Source organism: Schistocerca serialis, chromosome 2 (genome assembly GCF_023864345.2).
Source record: "Schistocerca serialis cubense isolate TAMUIC-IGC-003099 chromosome 2, iqSchSeri2.2, whole genome shotgun sequence".
NCBI classification, from domain to species: domain Eukaryota; kingdom Metazoa; phylum Arthropoda; class Insecta; order Orthoptera; family Acrididae; genus Schistocerca; species Schistocerca serialis.
In genome coordinates, this window is record NC_064639.1 from 907,599,248 (window position 1) to 907,623,166 (window position 23,919).

The window sequence follows — 23,919 nt, forward strand, 5'->3', positions numbered from 1 at the left end:
CACATTTTCTGAATTCAGGTATCTAATTTATTTTCAGAACAAACTTTTATAGATTATAATTTGAAATCAAATTGTCAGTATCATTTTTTAGTTTCAATTTGAAGCTATCAATGTCTTCTTTAATGTCACTACTATTTTGTTCATTTTTGAATCTAAAATACCAATGTCTTTTTTAAATTTTTTTTAGAAGTCGCTAGTATTGTTGTTCATTTTTATCACTATCTTGTCTGCAAACTGCCGCAGTATTGACCTAATACCATCACCTCCATACTTTTCCTATTCACTTCGTTTTTCTTCACAAAATTTGTATTTAACAATAACTTGTCCCATCAACTCTGAATTACACTCTCTTCCTCCTTCACATTTCAGCAATCAGTGGGTCAAGCCCTTGACGTGTCATTTATTATCTGATTTCATTGCTTTCATCATAATGATAACATTCCTTTGATTTTACCCCACTGTCATCTTCAGGTCCACTCTTACTGTTTACTACTTGTCCCTCACTGTCAAATGTACTGTCTCCTTCTCCCTTATTCACTCTTACCGTTTACTACTCATCCCTCACTGTCAAACACCCTGTCTCCCCCCTTGTCACTAATTTTGGCAAACAGTTACTCAGACTTAAACAAAAAAAAAAAAAAAAATACTTTAAGTCCAAACTTTTCAATGACAGGTGCTGCTGCTATTGAAATCTTTTGCTGTTGCAGCTCATAACTGCCATCTGCTTACTGCTTCCACTCATAACTTCCATGCCACTTACATATACTTTCACACCAATCTGATTTGTCGATAATTGGGTTCTGCACAGATTGCCTGCTGTTCAAAATGGTGTTGATGACAATGTTGACGTCACCAAAGTCTTCTCCATAATGGCATCAAATGTGACAATGAAGTCTTCTGTTCACATATAACAGATGTAGGTGGATTTTTTACCAGCCACGCGATTCTGATGTGACAGTTCTACATTCATTCGAAGAAAGTCTACAGTCAATAGTGCATCAATACCCAGATCATGCAATACTGGTTGGAGGCAATTTTAACCTGCTGAGTATAGACTGGGATATCTATGGATTCAAGCAGCTAACTCGGTAGATCACATGCAATGGACATATCTTGGACCGTATAGCTACAAATAAGCCAGACCTTATCAACAATGTCAGTAAATAGAAATAGGGATTAGTGATCATAATGTCATTATAGCAAATATGATTACGAAACTTAATAAATCACTCAAGAATGGTAGGAGACAGTTTCTGCTAGAAAGGACAGATAAGCAATTATTAACATCTCACTTAGACAGTGAATTGGCATCACTTAGTTTCAGTACGGTGGATGTAGAGGATTATGGGCAAAGTTTAAGCAGATGGTAACTCATGCTCTGAAGAGTTACATGCCTAATAACTGGATAAAGAATGGAAAAGACCCACCATGGTTTAATAATGAAATTCAGTGGATGCTGAGGAAGCAGAGACTGTTGCACTTGGTTCAAAAATGAATGCATAAATAATGACAAGTGAAGGTTAGTAGAGATTTGTGCATCTGTGAGAAGATCTATGCATGAAGCATACAACAACTACTACTGTCACACCTTAGCAACAGATCTGACAGAGAACCAAAGAAAATTCTGGTCATACATTAAACCACTAAGTGGGTCTAAGGCTTTCATTCAGTCCCTTGTTGACCTGGCTGGTGTGACAGTTGAAAATAGCAAAACGAAAGCTGAAGTTTTAAATTTCACCACCAAGAAATTGTTTACACTAAAGAATCATACAAACATACCATTGTTTACACTAAAGAATCATACAAACATACCATCATTTGACCATTGGACACACTCCCATATGAACGACATAGTAATAAGCATACCCGGCATAGAGAAACAACTGAAGAATTTGAAAGCAAATAAATCACCAGGTCTCTCAACCAGTGCAAAGTCCCAAGCAAATGGAAAAAATTGCAAGTAATTTCAGTATAAAGAAAGGTAAAAGGATAGACCTGCAAAGTTACAAAGTTGGAGCATATGGAATAAGCTCACAGATATGTGACTGACTCAAAGACTTCTTGAATAATAGATCCCAGTATGTTGTCCTCGACAAAAGTGTGTTCATCAGAGAGAAGGGTATCATCAGGAGTGCCCCAGGGAAGAGTGACAGGACCACTGTTGTTATCTATATACAAAAATGATTTGACTGACAGGCCAGGCAGTAATCCATGGTTGTTTGCTGATGATGCCATGGTTTATGGTAAGGTGTTGAAGTTGAGTGACTGTACGAAGATACAAGTTGGTTTGATAAATAGCAGCTAGTCCTAAATGTGGAAAAATGTAAGTTAATGGAGATGAGTAGGAAGATGAAACCTGTAAGATTTGGATACAGTATTACTAGTGTCCTGCTTGACACAGTCAAGTTGTTTCAATATTTGGGCATAACGTTGCAAAGTGATATGAGATGGAACAAGCATGTGAGAACTGTGGTAGGGAAGACAAACAGTTGGCTTTTGTTAATTGGGAGAATTTAAGGAAAGAGTCGTTCATCTGTAAAGGAGACTGCATATAGGATGCTGGTGTAACCTATTCTTGAGTACTTTTTGAGTATTTGGGATCCATACCAGGTCAGATTGGTGGAAGACATCGAAGCAATTCAGAGACAGGCTGTTAGATTTGTTACCGGTAGGATCAAACAACATGTAAGTGCTATGGAGCTGCTTTGGGAACTCAAATGGGAATCCCTGGAGGGAAGGCGACAGTCTTTTCAAGAACTGCTATTGAGAAAATTTAGAGAACCAGCATTTGAAGCTGACTGCTGAACGATTGTACTGCCACCAACATACATTGCGTGTAAGAGCGATGAAGATAAGATATGAGAAATTGGGGCTCATATGGAGGCATACAGACAGTTGTTTTCCCCTTGCTCAATTTGTGAGAGAAACAGGAAAGGAAATGAGAAGTAGTGGTACAGGATAGGCTCCGCCACGCACCGTACGATGGCTTGCAGAGCGTCTATGTAGATTTGGGTGTAGATATGCTTGATGTTGTGTTTCACATAACATAATTTGCAGTGTCCAACTACTTTTCATGCACTGGCATATTTGCTGTCTAAACATAGTCTTAGCTTGTTTATACCCCACAAAAATATAGTTCACTGTCCAATAGCTTTTTACCACTGTACATAAATCTGGATTTTCCATTGTTTCACTGTCCTTTTTAATTGTTTAGGGTGGAACAAGCCTCAACACATCCAAGTTGTAATTATACCATGGTGGGACAGTTCCTCACCTGGTACGGCACCACATATATGTAGCTATACTGATGTAATTCTTATAATCTTTCCTCCATAGCATAGTTTTGCCTTGGTAGCAACAATCTCAAGCACTGCAAAGCTGAAAGTCTAAATGAGTGTCGGATGATGTTTGCTCAAAGATGTACATGACATCTTAATTTAGTTTGCCCTGACACACACATTTAATCTTCACTAAGATTGATTACGGTTGTGACTCGCCGATCATTCAAAGCGCCGCTGCGCAATTACGCGCGTCCTCTATGTGCGGCGCTGTCTGCCAGCCATGCAGCAGCTGCGCCACCTAAGCGGCCAGCCGAGCAGCGGCCGCTAGACTGGGACTCAGTGCTCATTCGAATGCTAACATGTACACATGTCTTGCTTGTCAACTTACTCTGTGACTATATGTGTTGTGTTGTTCTGAAATATATTTGTTAAACTTGACGTTATAACAATTGGCGACGAGGTTGTGGATTTTTCCTTTTCACCGTTGACCCACAGGCTTCCATGGCTACTGTCGAGCAACTATTGCGAATTCTCCTTGAACAGCAAATGCTTCTAACAGCGGCAATTCGCGATTTCGTCGCGGCGTCAAATGCGGGGCGTTTCTCGTCGTTGGCTGTACCTTCTTTTCCTCCTTACGACGAGACGGCGGAAGACTGGTCTGATTATGAAAAACGTCTTCGACAGCACTTCTTGGCATTTCATGTCACGGACGAACAACCATGTAAGTCTCTGTTCCTTTCCTGGATTTCACCTCAAATGTATCGTTTGTTGTCGCAATTGGCTCCTTTGAAGGATCCTGCATCTTTGTACTTTGCTGAAATGTGCTCTCTTCTGTCTGCCTATTTTCAAAAGCAAACACATGTGGTAGCCTCTCGTGTTGCCTTTTATTGTTGTCAAAAACAGCCACATCAATCCTATCACGCTTGGGCTGCTGAACTTCACGGCCTCAGTCGAAAGTGTCAATTTGTTACTGATGTTCACAAAGAATCCTATGCCGATTCCATGGTATGGGATGCTATTACCTGGTCGGCACCCAACAAAGAAGTTCGGCAACATGCCCTTCAGTTGGCAAATCCGACTCTAGATGAAGTTCTCTCCATTGCGCAGTCTTTTGAAATCTCTCGCGCCGCTGGGGCGCAAATAGAGGCGTGGTGTGATGTCGGGAAATACAACCTATTATTATCTCACTAAATAGCGAGATAATAACATATTATTTTCTTTAAGATATAAAAAGATCATAAGCCGGCTGGAGTGGCCATGCGGTTCTAGGCGCTATAGTCTGGAACCGAGCGACAGCTACGGTCGCAGGTTCGAATCCTGCCTCGAGCATGGATGTGTGTGATGTCCTTAGGTTAGTTAGGTTTAATTAGTTCTAAGTTCTAGGCCACTGATGACCTCAGAAGTTAAGTCGCTTAGTGCTCAGAGCCATTTGAACCACAAAGATCATCGTAAACAGAAACAATATGTAATTGATAATGTAAGAGCAAGAGCACAGTTGGTATCCATGAATTGTTTCTCTAATAAGTTGGCAATGTGGGTTGGTTGTTTTGAGAATTAGTAAAAGAAGTCAGAGCTCGTATGGAAAGATATAGGTGTTCATTCTTTCCGCACGCTATATGAGATTGGAATAATAGAGAATCGTGAAGGTGGTTCGATGAACCCTCTGCCAGGCACTTAAATGTGATTTGCAGAGTATCCATGTAGATGTAGATGTAGATGTATGTTCTTCAATGTATTCCATGAACAAAGAGGTTCCATGTAGTGTCTCCAAAACTAAAATTTGGATAAATATCCCAATTCAGATCCCAATACCCATACACCACCAAAACACTCAAGTAGAGCTCTAGTCAAAGGTACAGAAGCTTCTAATCAAGCCACAAACTGCTAGCTCCATCCAGCAGTTCCTTTTAAATTGGTCTCTTCTGTTCCCTGGGATCAGCTCAGGCAGTTTGAGTGCTGTATTGTGTGGTAATTCCATAGCAGCTCAATTTCTTCTTAGTTTCAATAACTGATCCCCCTGGCTCAATTCCTCCTGCCAGAAGTATTGTTAACTTATGTCATTTTGGAGCCAGTGTCTGAAGAACTATCTCCTTGAGATACAAGAGATATAGTCCTCCAGAATGTGTAGTGGTAAGAAAAATGAAAGTGACTGGTTGTGTTAGATTAGATTAATACTAGTTCCATGGATCATGAATACGATATTTCATAATGATGTGGAACGAGTCAAATTTTCCAATACATGACATAATTAAGTTACTTTAACAACATACTTAAGTTAATATAACAACTTTTTTATGTTTTTTTTATTTTTTATTTAATAATTTTTTTTTTGTTTTTTTTCCCCTTAATTTATATCTAAAAATTCCTCTATGGAGTAGAAGGTGTTGTCATTCAGAAATTCTTTTAATTTCTTCTTAAATACTTGTTGGTTATCTGCCAGACTTTTGATACTATTTGGTAAGTGACCAAAGACTTTAGTGGCAGTATAATTCACCCCTTTCTGTGCCAAAGTTAGATTTAATCTTGAATAGTGAAGATCATCCTTTCTCTTAGTATTGTAGTTATGCACACTGCAAATCATCAATGTGTTTCTTCCAATTTAATCTCTCATCAATGGACACACCCAAAAATTTGGAATATTCTACCTTAGCTATATGCTTCTGATTAAGGTCTATATTTATTAATGGCGTCATACCATTCACTGTACGGAATTGTATGTACTGTGTCTTATCAAAATTCAGTGAGAGTCCATTTACAAGGAACCACTTAGTAATTTTCTGAAAGACAGTATTGACAATTTCATCAGTTAATTCTTGTTTGTCAGGTGTGATTACTATACTTGCATCATCAGCAAAGAGAACTAACTTTGCCACTTCATGAATATAGAATGGCAAGTCGTTAATATATATTAAGAACAACAAAGGACCCCAAGACTGACCCTTGTGGAACCCCATTCTTGATAGTTCCCCAGTTTGAGGAATGTGCTGATCTTTGCATATTATGAGAACTGCTTATTTCAACTTTCTGCACTCGTCCAGTTAGGTACAAATTAAACAATTTGTGCACTGTCCCACTCATGCCACAATACTTGAGCTTGTCTAGCAGAATTTCTTGATTTGCACAATCAAAAGCCTTTGAGAGATCACAAAAAATCCCAATGGGTGGTGTTCGGTTATTCAGATCATTCAAAATTTGATTGCTGAAAGCATATATGGCATTTTCTGTTGAAAAATCTTTCTGGAAACCAAACTGACATTTTGTTAGTACTTCATTTTTACAGATATGTGAAGCTACTCTTGAATACATTACTTTCTCAAAAATTTTGGGTAAAGCTGTTAGAAGGGAGATTGGACAGTAATTGTTGACATCAGATCTATCCCCTTTTTTATGCAAAGGTGTAACAATAGCATATTTCAGTCTATCAGGGAAAATGCCCTGTTCCAGAGAGCTATTACACAGGTGGCTGAGAATCTTACTTATCTGTTGAGAACAAGCTTTTAGTATTTTGCTGGAAATGCCATCAATTCCATGTGAGTTTTTGCTTTTAAGCAAGTTTATTATTTTCCTAATTTCAGAGGGAGAAGTGGGTGAGATTTCAATTGTACCAAATTGCATAGGTATGGCCTCTTCCATTAATTGGCCTACCATCTTCTAATGAACACCTGGATCCTACTATATCCACAACATTTAGAAAATGATTATTAAAAATATTTTCAACTTCTGACTTTTTGTTTGTAAAGTTTTCATTCAATTTGATGGTAATTCTGTCTTCCTGTGCTCTTGGTTGACCTGTTTCTCTTTTAATAATATTCCAAATTGTTTTAATTTTATTATCAGAGTTGCTGATTTCAGACATGATACACATACTTTTGGATTTTTTTAATAACCTTTCTTAATATAACACAGTAGTTTTTATAATGTTTGATAGTTTCTGGGTCACTACTCTTTCTTGCTGTCAGATACATTTCCCTTTTCTGGTTACAAGATATTTTTATACCCTTAGTAAGCCATGGTTTGTTACAAGGTTTCTTATGAGTATATTTAACTATTTTCTTGGGGAAGCAGTTTTCAAATGCATTTACAAAAATGTCATGAAATAAATTATATTTTAAATTGGCATCAGGTTCACGGTACACCTCATCCCAGTGTAACTGCTGTAGGCTTTCCTTGAAATTTGCAATTGTTAAATCGTTGACTGAACGTACTCCTTTGAGGACTGTTTAGTATTGCTGAATGGAGCTATGTCATATATTGTAACTAGCTGTACACCATGATCAGAAAGACCATTCTCAACAGGCTGAGCATTTATCTGGTTAAACTTATCTTGGTCTATAAAGAAGTTATCTATCAGTGAGCTGCTATCCTTTACCACCCGAGTAGGAAAATCAATAACGGGTGTCAAATTGAAAGAACCGAGTAATACTTCAAGGTCATTTTTCCTATTGCCCTCTTTCAGAGAATCTACATTGAAGTCGCCACAAATAATAATTTGCTTCCCCCTGTCTGACAGATAGCACAACAAGGAGTCCAAATTTTTCAGAAATAGATGAAAATTTCCTGATGGGGACCTATATACAGTTACAATTATAAATGTGCCTTTATTTAATTTAAGCTCACAGGCACATGCTTCTATATGTTTCTCTACACAAAACTTTTTTGTTTCTATACTTTTTGCACAATGATAACTTTTGACATATATGGCAACTCCTCCTTTCTCCATATTTTCTCTCATTACATGTGCAGAGAGCTTATATCCACTTACATTTACCTTATCCATATCAGTAAAAATTTGATGCTCAGACAGGCATAGTATATCTATTTCATCCTCAGCTTCTAAATCTTCTAAACAAACCAGAAGCTCATCTATTTTATTCTTTAAACTCCCAATATTTTGATGAAATATACTTACATTATTTTTAATTATACTTTTATGAGAACCTTTCCTTATTCTAACATTTGCAGTACTCTCCTGTCTGAGTTTTTCATTGTGCTTAGGCGTAGTTCTTATACCAGTGGTCACATGGTGTTGAGAGAGGCAGATTATGTCAACTGGGTTGGGTGAGTTTAATTCATCAATGCAATTACCTAGGACTGAGATACAACTTGGTGGAGATAAAATTTCTGGTGATTAGTGAAAATTTATAACTGACAGCTGTGATTGGTGATCCAATGTGCTAGAATTGTGCTGTTTAATTTCTTTCCTAAACAGAAGATTTGTTTCAATCCTGACCTCTCGTAGAACTTGGCATCTTTCTGTCTTACCCATCCTAAAAATGGTGCTGCTCCAACACCTGTAACCACTGGTATTTTACCATTCATCGCAGTGCCTCCCCCTCTTAAATTTCCTGCTATTACCCCAGTTTCCCCTTCCCTTTCCTGTTGAGATGTAGGCCGTGCCTGGTATAGTCCCACCTACTGAGAGAATCAACAGGAACCACACCAATATGAGCCTCCGCATCCGGCCCAAGCAGCCGTTCCAACTCCAAATTAACTCTCCCAACAGAAGAGTTCAAATGAGGCCAGTCATGGCGTCTCAGGACAGATACAAATTCAAGATTGGTGTGTCTCGATGCCGACGCTATCTTTACCAGGTCACACTCTATACTGTACCCAGGATCTCTGTCGATGCTGTTCCCTAGCCCTCCCACAATAACCACAGTGTCTTCCCTGGTAAATCCTTTACAGAGTGAACCTAAATCCTCTGTCACTTGATCCAGACTAGCACTTGGTTTGAAAAAATTTGTGACCTGGTATTCTGGTCCTAATTCCTTCTGCAGAAGTTGGCCTACACCTCTGGCATGAGAACTGCCTAACAACAAAACTTTCTTCCTTTTCGATGACTTTCCTACATTCTTTTGCAATTTCCTATTGAAAGTTTGTTGTGTCCTGTCTACAACTACCAATGCTTGAGGCTCATCAGTTTCTAACTGAAGCAACAGGTCAAACTTATTTTTTACATTCACCACAAAACTGTCAGACTTAGTTCTAGGCCTGTTCCTTCTGTCACCTGTTGCCACTTCCCACCTCTCTTTGCCCTTCTCCCTCCTTAACCTGCCCAGATCTTCCCTAGCCTGATCTAGCTCAGCCTGAAGGGCAGCAATTTTCCCCTCCTGTTCCACTATCTTCCTATCTCTGCTGCAAATCCTACATAACCACTGATGAGCCTGATCCACTTCGTCGACACCCACACTACTGCAGTCCCCCCAGTGAAAAAAACTACTGCATCCATCACACCAAACCCCGGAACTAACAATTCTACGGCAAGTCAGGCACTTCTCACTCATGGCAAAAATAATACTTTAGCTAGAATATATCAATTAAATTACCTAAAATAAAAAAAAAAAGACGTTACAAGAATTAAGCCTATTCACAAATGTATATAAGCAAGTTTCTGATTTAAAATTCCGCTGTTTTTCTGAGATCTGTATTAAAACAATGAAGGTATACGCTATTTATTATATATTTCACTCGATGGAATGAAAAAAGGACAATTAAACGAGATACTTTAAGTTTGATTCTCCAAAAACGTTACGAGAATTAAGCCTATAAACAAATGTATATAAGCAAGTTTCTGATATAAAGTTACGCTGTTTTTTCCGAAATCTGTTTCAAAACAATGAAGCTGTACGCTATTTACGGTAGTTTACTTATTTGTTACCGAGAAACTAGTTAAATTACCCTTGAAACAAGAAACAAACATGTTTACAAAATTTAAGCCTAAGCGCGACTTCGCGAAGTTACGAGCTTTCATGTTTTCCGAAAAAATACGCAAAGAAAAGTCAAACCTTCAACGGCAAGACTAAACGATACACTAATGCACGTATTTAATTTGTTATCAGCGTTAAACTAAATTATATTCCTGTCTAAATCACTTAACTTTCTGGAAATAGTTTCTGGCGTCACTTACTCGGCGGCCATCTTTGTGTATTTCAGTTGATTATTATCCCCCACCACTAAACACTTTGTATGTGTGAAGGTACGTTTACACTGGGATACATGTATCGCGACATGTATGAGCGACATGTCAATTTGACATGTTGCGATACATCACCACATACAAAAATTCACGGAACTTGTATGCGGAACCTCGAGCTCATACATGTCGCATATACATTTTGTATATCGCTTTTTGGCCATATACGCGACATGTATGAGCGACATTTGAAGAACTCGCGCATGCGCAGTACTATCATTTCCTGTCGTCTTGTCGACTGCCGCTTATTTCGACGATTAGCGCATGCGTAGTACCAGGCTCTTTGGCGGCTGTTTGAGTTTTGAAGGTGCCGACTGTCGTTTCGACGTTAATGTATCTGCATAGAATATCAAAAAGTGCCATATGCAACATTATTCTTCGTGTTTGCGAGGCCATTGTGCAAGTTTTATGCCAAGAAGTGAAGGTAAAAGTTTTATATATATATCAGAGTATGTAATACATTATATAACTTTTTCGTGCATCTGGCACGTATATCAATGTTTTGCTATTATTCCGGCGGCCTCGCATGATAATGTTGACAACGGATGCTGACAATCGTGTGTGAGATGTTGGCATTAGCAATCGCGCGACAATGCAAATGTTTTGTCATGAAATCTTCGTTTTACGAGGAATCCCCAGTGGCTAAAAAACGGAGTGTTACTGCCAACTGATCCTCTGGTGGAATCGCTTCCCGAAAGTTTGTGTTGGTTTTGGACACAAGAGGAGCCACAAGTGATAACAAACCTCGGAAATCCTCCATACTCATCCTAACATAATTTCTAAAATATGCGCCATCCTCTATCGTTAATTCGCGAGAAACTCTCTGTGCCACCATCTACGCTTCCTCCCGCCTTTTCTTCCTATCATCTTCCAAAAGAGCAAGTGTATCAGCACATAAAAATGTGAAATCTTCCAAATCGTCGTCAGAAGCTATCGCAGAGTGATACATATCAACCAGTGTAGAAATTATGTTAGGATGAGTATGGAGGATTTCCGCGGTTTGTTATCACTTTTGGCTCCTCGTGTGTCCAAAACCAACACAAACTTTCGGGAAGCGATTCCACCAGAGGATCAGTTGGCAGTAACAATCCGTTTTTTAGCCACTGGGGATTCCTCGTAAAACGAAGATTTCATGACAAAACATTTGCATTGTCACGCGATAGCTACTGCCAACGTCTCACACACGATTGTCGGCATCCGTTGTCAACATTATCACGCGAGGCCGCCGGAATAACAGCAAAACATTGATATACGTGCCAGATGCATGAAAAAATTATATAATGTATTACATACTCTGATATATATAAAACTTTTACCTTCACTTCTTGGGATAAAACTTGCACAATGGCCTCGCAAACACGAAGAATAATGTTGCATATGGCACTTTTTGATATTCTATGCAGATACATTAACGTCGAAACGACAGTCGGCACCTTCAAAACTCAAACAGCCGCCAAAGAGCCTGGTACTACGCATACGCTAATCGTCGAAATAAGCGGCAGTTGACAAGGCGACAGGAAATGATAGTACTGCGCATGCGCGAGTTCTTCAAATGTCGCTCATATATGTCGCGTATATGGCCAAAAAGCAATATACAAAATGTATACGCGACATGTATGAGCTCGAGGGTCCACATACAAGTTCCGTGAATTTTTGTATGAGGTGATGTATCGGGACATGTCAAATTGACATGTCGCTCGTACATGTCGCGATACATGTATCCCAGTGTAAAAGTACCTTTAGTGGCATCAATATATGAAAAATTTGGGTGATAAAACAAATAAACATGCAGTAAGTCTCCCCTGACCCACAGTTGTGGGTGACTTTCCTGAAACCTACCCCTTTTCCTAGACCTCTATAGTTCTTTTCCTTCACCCTTCTTCCTTTCCCTTCAAACCTTTTGCCTGAAGAAGGAGCCACTGGCTCCTAAAGCTTGCCATTTACAAACGACTTTTACGTGTGTGTTGTGCCACTGCTTGGTGAGTAGATTTTTTATCTATCCAGATAAATTATTTTGTAAATAAATTACGAGACAGAACTGCTGGGAAGTGTTTTCCAATGCTTTATGTCTTTTAATGTCATCACAACACATGGAAAATTCAAATAATGGAAAATCCACAATGGAATATGACAATACTAATAAATTATGAGACAGAACTGCTGGCAAGTGTTTTCCAATGCTTTATGTCTTTTAATGTCATCACAACACATGGAAAATTCAAATAATGGAAAATCCACAATGGAATATGACAATACTACTACTACTAGTAGTAGTAGTAGTAGTAGTAGTAGTTTATTCATCCAGAGACAATGTACATTGCATGGATTTCGTCCAAAAATACATAGTATATATATACACACATATAGGGTTAACAATACTATACAAAATACAGATGTGCATAGTAGACTACATAACATCAGACCACATTGAAATAGCATGTACAACTTTGATTATTTACATTGATGTATGAGAAAGACTTTTTACATGGTATACACAGTTGATATTTAGATATAACATATACAATTCTAGCACTTTTGTACATATTATTTATTTAGATCATAGCAACAGTCAGATAGAAATTACTATTGGCACAGAGTACATAAATATAATTGTTTAGTATGAAGCTATTCCAGGTATTCTTTTATACTATAATAGCAGTTGGTCATTAAAAATTTGAATACTTCTTCTTTAAATGAAGACAATTTTTTTATTTCTTTTATCTTTACCGGTAGTTTGTTATACAATCTGCTTCCTTGTATGTTTGTTTGTTTCTGCGCCAAAGCCTTGTTAACTCTTTTTATGTGAATGTCATTGCACTTTCTTGTGTTGTAAGTATGTAGATCCGAGTTGGATTGGAAACTGTTAATATTTCTTTTTACATTAATTACGCTTTTCTGTATATAGAGGCACGGTAGGGGTAGAATATTCAGCTGTTTAAATAATTGCTTTGAAGGAGTTAGTCTTGAACTGTTGGTAATTATTCTAACAGCTCGTTTTTGTAGAGTGAAGATGGTTTTGAGATTTTTCTTACTATGACCCCAGAAGGTGAGGCCATAGGTAATAGCAGAATGTATATAAGCAAAGTAAACAGCTCTGCTACATTCCTTAGTACATACCAAGCTAATAACATGTAAAGCAAAGCAAGCAGAGCTTAACTTATGCGAGAGATACAGGATATGGGATTTGCAGTCTAAATTTTCGTCTATATGTACACCTAAGAATTTTGTGGTAGCAACTCTCACAATTTCTTTATTTTGTATTCTAAGATCTAGATCAGAGTGTGACTTTGCTTTCCTGTAATGGATACAATTAGTTTTAGAGATATTTATGATTAATTTGTTCACTTCAAACCAATTTTGCAAATATTCTATAACTCTGGTTGCAGATGTTGGCAATACCTGGTTTATGTCAGTTACTACAATGTTTGTGTCATCCACGAACAGGGTTATATAAGTACCATTTACCGGAATCTTGATATCATTTATGTAAAGAAGAAATAGGAGAGGTCCTAGAACACTCCCCTGCGGTATCCGAATTGGCACAGTCTGAATATCTGATCTGTAAACAATACTTTGGTTTTAACTGTTTGTTGTTGCAATTTCTACTACCTGTTTCCTATTATGGAGATATGACTGAAACCACTTTTTAGCTACTCCTCGTATACCGACATATTCTAATTTGTCTAGCAGGATATCATGTTGGACAGTATCAAATGCCTTTGAGAGGTCCAAATTTATTCCTATTGTACTGTTGTTCTTATCTAGCCCCGTTACAATATTTTCAATGAATTGGGTGATTCCTTTGCAAAATCCGTGTTGGTTTACAGACTATAGATTGAATTTCTGGAGGTAATTTGTAATTCTGTTTTTCATGACTGTCTCTATTACTTTTGAAAATACCGATAATAAAGCTATTGGTCTATAGTTTCCCACTTCATATATATTGCCCTTTTTATACAATGGTTTTACTTTTGCAATTTTTAATCGTTGTGGAAAGACACCTTCTGAAAATGATATGTTTATGATGTGTGAGAGTGGGTCTGATATGACACTAGCACATCTCATCATGACTGAGCAAGGTATCTCGTCAATCCCTGAGGACATTTTATTCTTCATTGTTTTTATTATTCGATTAACTTCCAGAATGAGATTTTCACTCTGCAGCGGAGTGTGTGCTGATATGAAACTTCCTGGCAGATTAAAACTGTGTGCCCGACCGAGACTCGAACTCGGGACCTTTGCCTTTCGTGGGCAAGTACTCTACCATCTGAGCTACCAAAGCACGACTCACGCCCGGTACTCACAGCTTTACTTCTGCCAGTATCTCGTCTCCTACCTTCCAAACTTTACAGAAGTTCTCCTGCGAAACTTGCAGAACAAGCACTCCTGAAAGAAAGGATAATGCGGAGACATGGCTTAGCCACAGCCTGGGGGATGTTTCCAGAATGAGATTTTCACTCTGCAGCGTAGTGTGCGCTGATATGAAACTTCCTGGCAGATTAAAACTGTGTGCCCGACTGAGACTCGAACTCGGGACCTTTGTCTTTCGCGGGCAAGTGCTCCACCATCTGAGCTACGGAAGCACGACTCACACCCGGTACTCACAGCTTTACTTCTGCCAGTATCTCGTCTCCTACTTTCCAAACTTTACAGAAGCTCTCCTGCGAAACTTGCAGAACTAGAACTCCTGAAAGAAAAGATAATCTCATTCTGGAAACATCCCCCAGGCTGTGGCTAAGCCATGTCTCCGCATTATCCTTTCTTTCAGGAGTGCTAGTTCTGCAAGTTTCGCAGGAGAGCTCCTGTAAAGTTTGGAAGGTAGGAGACGAGATACTGGCAGAAGTAAAGCTGTGAGTACCGGGCGTGAGTCATGCTTCGGTAGCTCAGATGGTAGAGCACTTGCCCGCGAAAGGCAAAGGTTCCGACTTCGAGTCTCAGTCGGGCACACAGTTTTAATCTGCCAGGAAGTTTCATATCAGCGCACACTCTGCTGCAGAGTGAAAATCTCATTCTGGAAACATCCCCCAGGCTGTGGCTAAGCCATGTCTCCGCATTATCCTTTCTTTCAGGAGTGATAGTTCTGCAAGTTTCGCAGGAGAGCTCCTGTAAAGTTTGGAAGGTAGGAGACGAGATACTGGCAGAAGTAAAGCTGTGAGTACCGGGCGTGAGTCGTGCTTCGGTAGCTCAGATGGTAGAGCACTTGCTCACAAAAGGCAAAGGTCCAGAGTTCGAGTCTCGGTTGGGCACACAGTTTTAATCTGCCAGGAAGTTTCAATTTCCAATTTGTTCATGGGAGGTAGCAACAATGAATTAACACTTTGTTTTTCTGGGATTGATGTTCTACTAATCTTAGAACAATTTTTACTCAGATTGATTGGACTATTTATGAAGTAGTCATTAATGTAATTTGCTAAAGTAAGATTTCTGACTAGCACACCTTGATCATCTTTTAAAACATAGTCATCCAGATTTCTAACATTTTTGCTTGGGCCTATTTCTTTTTTTACTACATTCCATATAGCTTTCGATTTGTTTGCTGACCCAGCAATTACACTGTCATTGTGCATTGTCTTGGCTTTTTTGATCACCTTCCTGTAAATTTTCTTGTATGTCTTAACATAATCTGTGAAGTGTACATCTTTGTTATCTTTTTTGAGCTGACTGATATGTTTTAGTGTTTGACTAGATACTCTAATAGCAGGTGTTATCCACTGGCTTGTGTTCCTAGGCATGACATTGATCTTTGTGAGCTTTTTTGGGAAACACATCTCAAATAGGGACTATGAAAAGCATAGTTGCTAGTGCAGATGCCGAGTCACAGACAGGCACAACAAAAAGACTATCAGAAAGTAAGCTTTAGACCAACAGGCCATCTTTAGAAATAGACAACATACACACATACACTCAAGAAAATGCAACTCACACACACATGACCACAGTCTCTGGATGTTGAGCAGAGTGTGAAAAGTGTAATACTACCAATAAATGCATAGAAAAGTAAAAATGGTACAGTCTCTAGCTTTCAGAACAAACAGTTCCTTCCAAAAGTAGATCAGAGGGAGAGGTCAGGGAAGCATAAAAATGAAGCATTGATTACCCACACACCAGTATGAGAGGCACCCACCACTAACGATGACAAATAAGGTGAAGGTGAAAATTTTGGGGAGAGTACTGTAGGTCCAATCTCTCTTGTGCCTCACTTTCCCTTGTATTTCCCTATGTGCCTGTTTGCAGTACTGTGTGTTTCACCTACACAATGTAAGTAGTGGCCAGCAGTTTTGTCTCATAATTCATTAGTCACTAATAAGATGTGATACTTGTTGCTCGTAAATGTTCATACCTGATCATATTACAAAGGGTCATCTGTTTAATTTGTTGCAGAAATCCAACATCAGAGAAGAATGACCTGATTAACATTGACTGGCAGCCACTAAACCTTTCAAGCCCAGCATACCTGGAGATAGGCTCAGACCTGATGATGAAACAAGGCTTTTACTACAAAGACAGGATGCAGCTGTGGGACAGATTGTTCCCTCTCTATCAAAATACCACCTCTGGCACCACAAAAGAAACAGGACTAACAGTGCAACAAGTTCTTTTAGTTTTAGTTCTTTGCTGTTTCATTAAATAGCTCACTTCCTTAAATCTGCAGCAAGCCGTACAATACAGTTCTCTTGAAAGTGGATTGTTAATGAGATGTTTTACATTTTTAAATGATGTTTGAGAAAGTTCATGCTGTCTTCTCTGTCAGACTGTAACAATAACTGTAGAAAATCTCAGATAATTTGTGAAGTTTTATAAGTACTGATACTAAATGGAAGGAAGTCCAGTTTGAAAGCATGTCATACTAATTTTGGTAGTGGGAAATTGTGATGTTTGTTGCTGCATTAAGAGAGCACTTACTGTGTGGTGACACAAGGGGAAGCAGCATCGAATGTATTGACTTGAAATGACCATAAAAATTGAAATTGTGTGCCAACTGCAAGGTGACACTGTACATGTGTGTATGATCTGCAGTAATAAAATGGTGATTATACTGTTAAAAATGTGTCTCTCATTAGAAATTATTTCAGCACACATTTCTTTCAGAATTCAGTGTAGTTTTCTATTAAATTCAGAAAGTAAATAATAGCTAAGAGCTAAACTGTGAAGATGGCCTGCAACTTTTATATGATACTTATAATGAGCAAAAAATATGTCAGGATGAGGTTTGTACTTTTTTTAATTGGATTCATTTATCTAATGTCTTTACATTGTCAGTTCCTATATACCTATTGTAACCACTGACTTACTATCAGTTACACTCTTAATTTGTTTTATCATTTTTTGTTAAGTTAACTTAGTTGCCACCTATTTCTGGACACTGACTCTGGGTAGAAGTGTGCAGAAGTCACAGGGAGTTCAGAGCATCTGACATTTCTTTAATTTCTGTTTTCATTGCCCTGCGGCAAGCTAGTTGACTTGTTATGATTACATTCAAGTATTAATATGTATGTGGAACAGGACAAATTTGAATATTCTGTATTTTTCTTGATGAATCTAGTCTCTCAATATTGAGAGATCTATTATACAATGCTTGAAATTAAATATTTGTGACTAATTTTTTCAGTAAAATCAATTTCTTCACAATTTTTCTACATTCAATGCTCATAATTTTTAAGAAGAATATCAGAGGACTCCAGGAGAGTGTCTGTGATGGTGAAGCCAAAGAAAAAGAATCAGTGCCCACTGCTTATATTAAAGAAAAAAGAAAATGTTGTGAAACAGGCTTGCTGATTTTGTGAACATTATATGCAAAAGTAACAGGCAGTATAAACAGTAAGCTATCATAAATGAGTTTACTGTTACCATTTAGTTATAGCTAAATGTAATAAATTTACTGAATATAAAATTCTGAAAATTAATGTGTCATTCTGCAGGTTTTCTTTTTTCTCTCTGTGTATATTACAATGTTCCCTACACATTACCTTGATCTTCAGGTAAAAGATTGTAGTTCCGTTGAGGCTCTTAGGACATCAGAGGACCTGATTTTTCACGTTACCTGTATTTGCACTCATTCTAGGAAGATTTTTATTCTGTCACTGTCTCAGACTGTTGCACTAACTAGATTGTGGTTTGTAAGAACCCTTTTGTTTTTATACATCTTAGGCCTGTACCCAAAACCTTTGCCACTTTCCATTATCTCACTTGTATGAGTGGGAAGTGTAATGTCAGATACTGCAGCAACAGTTACAATTTCCCAAGGTTGTTGTGTTATTGGTGTCTTGAAAAGAAAGTAGTACAGTTGCCTAGCAAGTTGTGTCCAATATGTTTTCATTTTCGCATGTTTGCGAAGTGTTATCTGAATTTTGCACTATGAAAATTCATGTAGTGACAGCTACATTAGAATTCAACTAGCATAAGATGAGACCTGATCAACCATATCAATAATTTATTATCAGTCTTCAAAACTATAGTTGTCATTGCAAATTTCAATCTGAAAATCCTCAGTGTCAGCAGTCCTATCCATAGGCCCTTGTCTGAGATATTGTGATTAGATTAGCCTCCAACAATAGGATAAGATCACAAATGCTAAGGTAACAGGATCTGTCATTAGCAGATGTGTTAAGGATAGCACAGAGGAACTGATAATGTTCACATTGCATGCAGTGTCCCACTAGGTAGGTACACAGGCATGAGGAAGGAAAAGTCTCCACATATTATGAGGCACCTCTAGTCAAGGGACCTATGAAATGAGCAGCAAGCAAAAATGTTGTTTACATGCCACCAGCATTTGGTGAGAAGAAAGTCATCTGTTACTTGCCTCCTCATTACAAGAAGTATTAAGACTCCCTTTGTGTACTCAGTGTTATATCAAGCATTCATGTTTTATAGTGCATTTACAGATGCAGTTTGCTTTTGATGTGGAGTGCAGGTACACATCAAAAGCATTTGCAAAGCAAAAAAATGCAAAGGCATAGACGGTTCAGAATGTACATGAGATTAGAAATTAGTGGAATCTAATTACAGGTTCCCAACAAAGGCCATTAACAGAACTAGTATGGGATCAAAACAAGATGACTTGTCAAGTGCACATAAGCCACTCAGTCTTAGTGCTGAACTGGAACATGTGTCTGTTATTATGATTTTTATTTATTTATTTATTCATGTTCCATTTATCCATTATGCAAGAGAACTGCATGGATACAGAATGAGTCATAATTATACATGGGGACAGTACTTACAGAGGCTCATAGATATAAATTTTAGCATTGTGTAGGTACAAAATATGCTAAAAATGCTTAGGAATTCCCTACAGTGAGAAGAGGTATAAAACAATCAAATATAAATTACAATTTCTACAATGTCCAGAAACAATCCTTGAAAGGTATTAGAAGAGTGAAAAGGACATATGACAAAAATAGACTAAATGAAATTGAGGAAGACTTCAAGATAAATAACAAGAGAAATTTCTACAGAATTTTCAGGGAAAATATAAAGGGTTATCAGCCTCCAAATATCTGCTTCAAAAGAACAGATGGATATCTGGAAACAAATATTACAGAAAACTGTAAAATAATTAAGAATTATTTTGATAAATTTTTCAATTGCAAGAATTCTAAAGAAAAATTACTCTACATGAAAACAGTACCAAACCCAGATACAAAGCCATCTTCAGTAAAAGAGGTAGAAGAGATTATAAAACATCTAAAAACACAACAGAGCCCCAGGGCATTATTTCCAAGTTCTGTAAACTCAAATACCAAATCATCACAAAGAAAATCCATGAAATCCTTATAGACATATGGAATACAGAGAAAATTCCACAGGAATGGCACTGTGCACTGATTCACCCACTAAAAAAAAAGGGTGATAAGACAGACCGTCATGATTACAGAGGTATCTCATTATTACCGGTCACCCACAAAATTCTCTCCATGGCATTACTCAACAGAATATAACCAAAAGCTGATAAAAGATAGGCGAATACCAAGCAAGCTTGAGAAAATGAAGGTCCTGTATTGAACAAATATGGAACCAGCAAATGCTCCTCAAGATCAGACAGACAAACAACACTGTAGTCATATTCATGGACTTTAAGAAGGCCTATGACTCCATAGACCTGGCAGATTCTCTTTGACATACTAAAAGAATATGGAACAGACAGAAAAACTAAGACACTCATACAACAGATATCACACCCAAAATAAAATCTGTGGGAGAAATCTCAGGCCCATTTGAGATACATACAGGGGTCAGACAAGAACATAGTCTCTCACTGCTTTTATTCAACATTGTCTTGGACAAAATTATGAAACAATGGGAAGAAAAAGTAAAAGGAAACCAACTAGGAAGAATGTGTGCAAACAAGAAAATCATAAAATGCCTGGCATTTGCAGATCACCAACCTTTGTAGCAAATAACTGAACAATTTTCTCAAGAAGTTTGCACATCACACATAGCAGAGAGATAGGTCTGTAGCTCTTGGGATCTCTCTTGTCCTCTCCAGGCTTCAAGATAGCTATTATCTTCGACTCCTTCCATTTGTTTGGGATATTTCCAGTCTTAAGTATGGAGGTGAAAAATTTGCAAAACCATGTGCATGCTCTTGGACCTACGTTCTTTAGAAACTCTAGTAGGATTCGATCAGGTCCGGCAACATTCCTTGATTTGATGTCGTTTATTGCAGTTATCAACTCTTCTTCAGAGACAGAGCTCACAATGTCTGACTGTTCTGCACATTTCTTCAGTGCTTTGCATGGCGAGTCATTCGAACAATTGGAATCAGGCCTAAATTTGACTTGGTGCAGCTTCATAACTACTACATGACCTGGCATCTGTACCTTAATGCATCAAAAACAGTAAGCACAGTGATGCAACTGAATAACAAATAATCAGATAGGAAGTTGTGCTTGAATATTGTAGGCCAGAATATAATACATGAAAGAGCACCAAAATACCTGGGTGTTAAACTAGACTGCAACCTAAAATTCAAAGAATACCTGCAGGATGTCAGCCAAAAACTCAGAGGCAGAGTCAATATCATCCAGAAACTCATAGGCTCTACCTGGGGAAGTAATGCTACAACACTTCGCACTTCCTCCTTGGCTCTAGTCTACAGTGTTGCAGAATACTGTGCGCCTATATGGGCCAACAGTTTGCATGTGTATATAGTAGATGTTCACCTAAATGACACCTTGAGAACAATAACTGGAACAGTGAGACCTACCCCAACACTATGGCAAACATTGAACCTCCCTCACTCTGCAGACAACACACAATCCAAAGAGAAATGCAAACAATTTCTGCTGACACCACCCTCCCAGTACATGTTGATCTGCACGGCTTGACATGGTTAAAGTCAAGAAATCCCTTATGACATCACTCCTCAAACAATCGGGACACCATAGCATAATGGAAACACCTATGACAACAAGCAAGTGTTAACACTGGTCACTTCATTAGAATCCGGCTGATCATGTTCCTGTCCTCAACATGCCGAAGAACCTGGGTGGCACTAAACAGAATGAAAACTGGTGTTGGACGGTGCAACGAGCTGATGGCCAAGTGGGGCTATGTGGACGATCCTCACTGTGACTGTGGCGAAATACAGACAATACAACTGAGTGAGGTGGTGCAGTGGCTAGCACACTGGACTCGCATTCGGGAGGACGACGGTTCAATCCTGCATCTGGCCATCCTGACTTAGGTTTTCCATGATTTCCCTAAATCGCTTCAGGCAAATGCCGGGATGGTTCCTTTGAAAGGGCATGGCCGACTTCCTTCCCTGTCCTTCCCCAGTCTGATGAGACTGATGACCTTGCTGTCTGGTCTCCTTTCCCAAACAACCTAACCTAACAGACAATGCAGCACATAGTTGAGTGTGAAACTCATGGTTTTCAGGATGGTTCACTAGAGGATCTGCATAGACTCACAGACTGTGCCATTTCTTGGCTTTGTAATGTAAGTGTTTCTGTTTAATTGTTAATTTTTTGACAGATTACAACATGTATGCCCTATAGGTTTATAAGTACTATAATATGTGTAACTAAATTTATAATGAATAATGTTTCGTTACATTTGCATGTAAGTTTCCCATGCTGAATGTGTATAGTACTATAAGGCATCTGGCATATCAAACAAAAAATAAAATAAAGTAACTGAACAATGATGCCCAGTCAAAGAATGGGAAGTCCAGGTAGCAGCATGACAATATTATGAAAAGGATTTATTGCTACTCACCATAAAGATGACATGCTGAGTTGCAGACAAGCACAATAAAAGATCATTACACATTGAGCTTTCAGTAAAAGCCTGCATTGTATTTCAATGATTTACTGCACTGTATCATGTGCCTGAATTATTTATTTAATCAAATCAGTGTTAACTGTTGTGTAATATGTATTTAAAATTATGTACTAATGTACAAAGTCAGCTGTATCCCACATCAAATTTTTAGTGAATGAATGCTTCACCAATAAAAATACAAAGAAAGGCATCGACAGATGTAGAAGTGACTTCATGTGTGCCATAGTGACCACTGCTGTTCATGATGTATATTAATGACTTTGCAAACAATATTAATAGTGATGTCAAACTGTTTGCTGGTACTACAGTTATCTGTAATGAAGTAGTGTCTGAAAGAAGTTGCACAAATATTCAGGCAGATGTTGATAAGATTTCAAAATGGTGCAAAGATTGGCAACTCACTTTAAATCATCTTAAATGTAATATTGTGCAGCACATTAAACAAAAAAATGTAGTATCCTATGTCTATAATATTAATGATTAACTGTAGGAATCAGTCAACTCGTACAAATACTTAGGTGTAACAGTTTGCAGGCGTGCAAAATGGAAGGATTACATAATCTCAGTTGTTGGTAAAGCAGGTAGCAGACTGGTGTTTATTGGTACAATGTTAGGGAAATGCAATCAGTCTACAAAAGACACTGCATACAAAACACACTGCGGCCCATCCTAGAAATTTGTAACATGTGCTGCACTCACACCAAATAGGACTGACAGGAGACACTGAACAGTCTGGTTTGTTTGACCAGTGGTAGCGTCACAAAGATGGTGAAAGACCTAAACTGGCAGATGCTTGAAAACAGACACAAACTACCTGTGAAAATCAACTTAGTAAGCTCATAGAGCGAACATTAAGTGGTGTATCTAGGAATATATCACAACCACTTACGTGCAGCTGCCATAGAGGTCCTGAAGAGAAGGTTAGCCTACCTGTAGCACTCACAGAGGCATTTAAGCAATCGTTCTTCCTGTATTCCATACTGAATGGAATAGGAAAAGCCTTAATAACTGTTACAATGGGATGTACCCTCTACCATGCACTTCACAGTAGTATGAAGAGTATGGATGTAGCTGCAGAGAATTTAATTATAAAAGATGACAATAGGAACCTTCAAAATGTGTGTAGCTCTAGGGAGCCTATATAAATGTGCTGAAAGAAAAAAAAAAATCACAACACCAAAAAACAATTAATGTACAGTAATGAAATTTCAGCAATGCATTTGTCTAGGTAACATATTTAAGTGATATATATTAAAAGACCACATGTTAATGTAAATGTGAGATAAGCCTTTGCAAATGTGAAATGCTGGTACATTAATCACCAGTGTAACTGCCACAATGATGAATGCAAGCATGCAAATATGCATGCATTGTGTT

General features: G+C 38.1%; 1 protein-coding gene across 1 annotated transcript in view; it reads left to right on the forward strand.

Moving 5' to 3' along the window:
• LOC126458260 (esterase E4-like) overlaps nt 1–18,083 on the forward strand; it is a 178,234-nt gene extending 160,151 nt beyond the window's left edge. Inside the window, exon 10 of the mRNA XM_050095185.1 lies at nt 16,636–18,083. Within this exon, the coding sequence (XP_049951142.1) occupies nt 16,636–16,885 (250 nt within the window). The 3' untranslated portion in view covers nt 16,886–18,083. The remainder of the gene's footprint in view (nt 1–16,635) is intronic.
• Nucleotides 18,084–23,919: the final 5,836 nt, after the last annotated feature.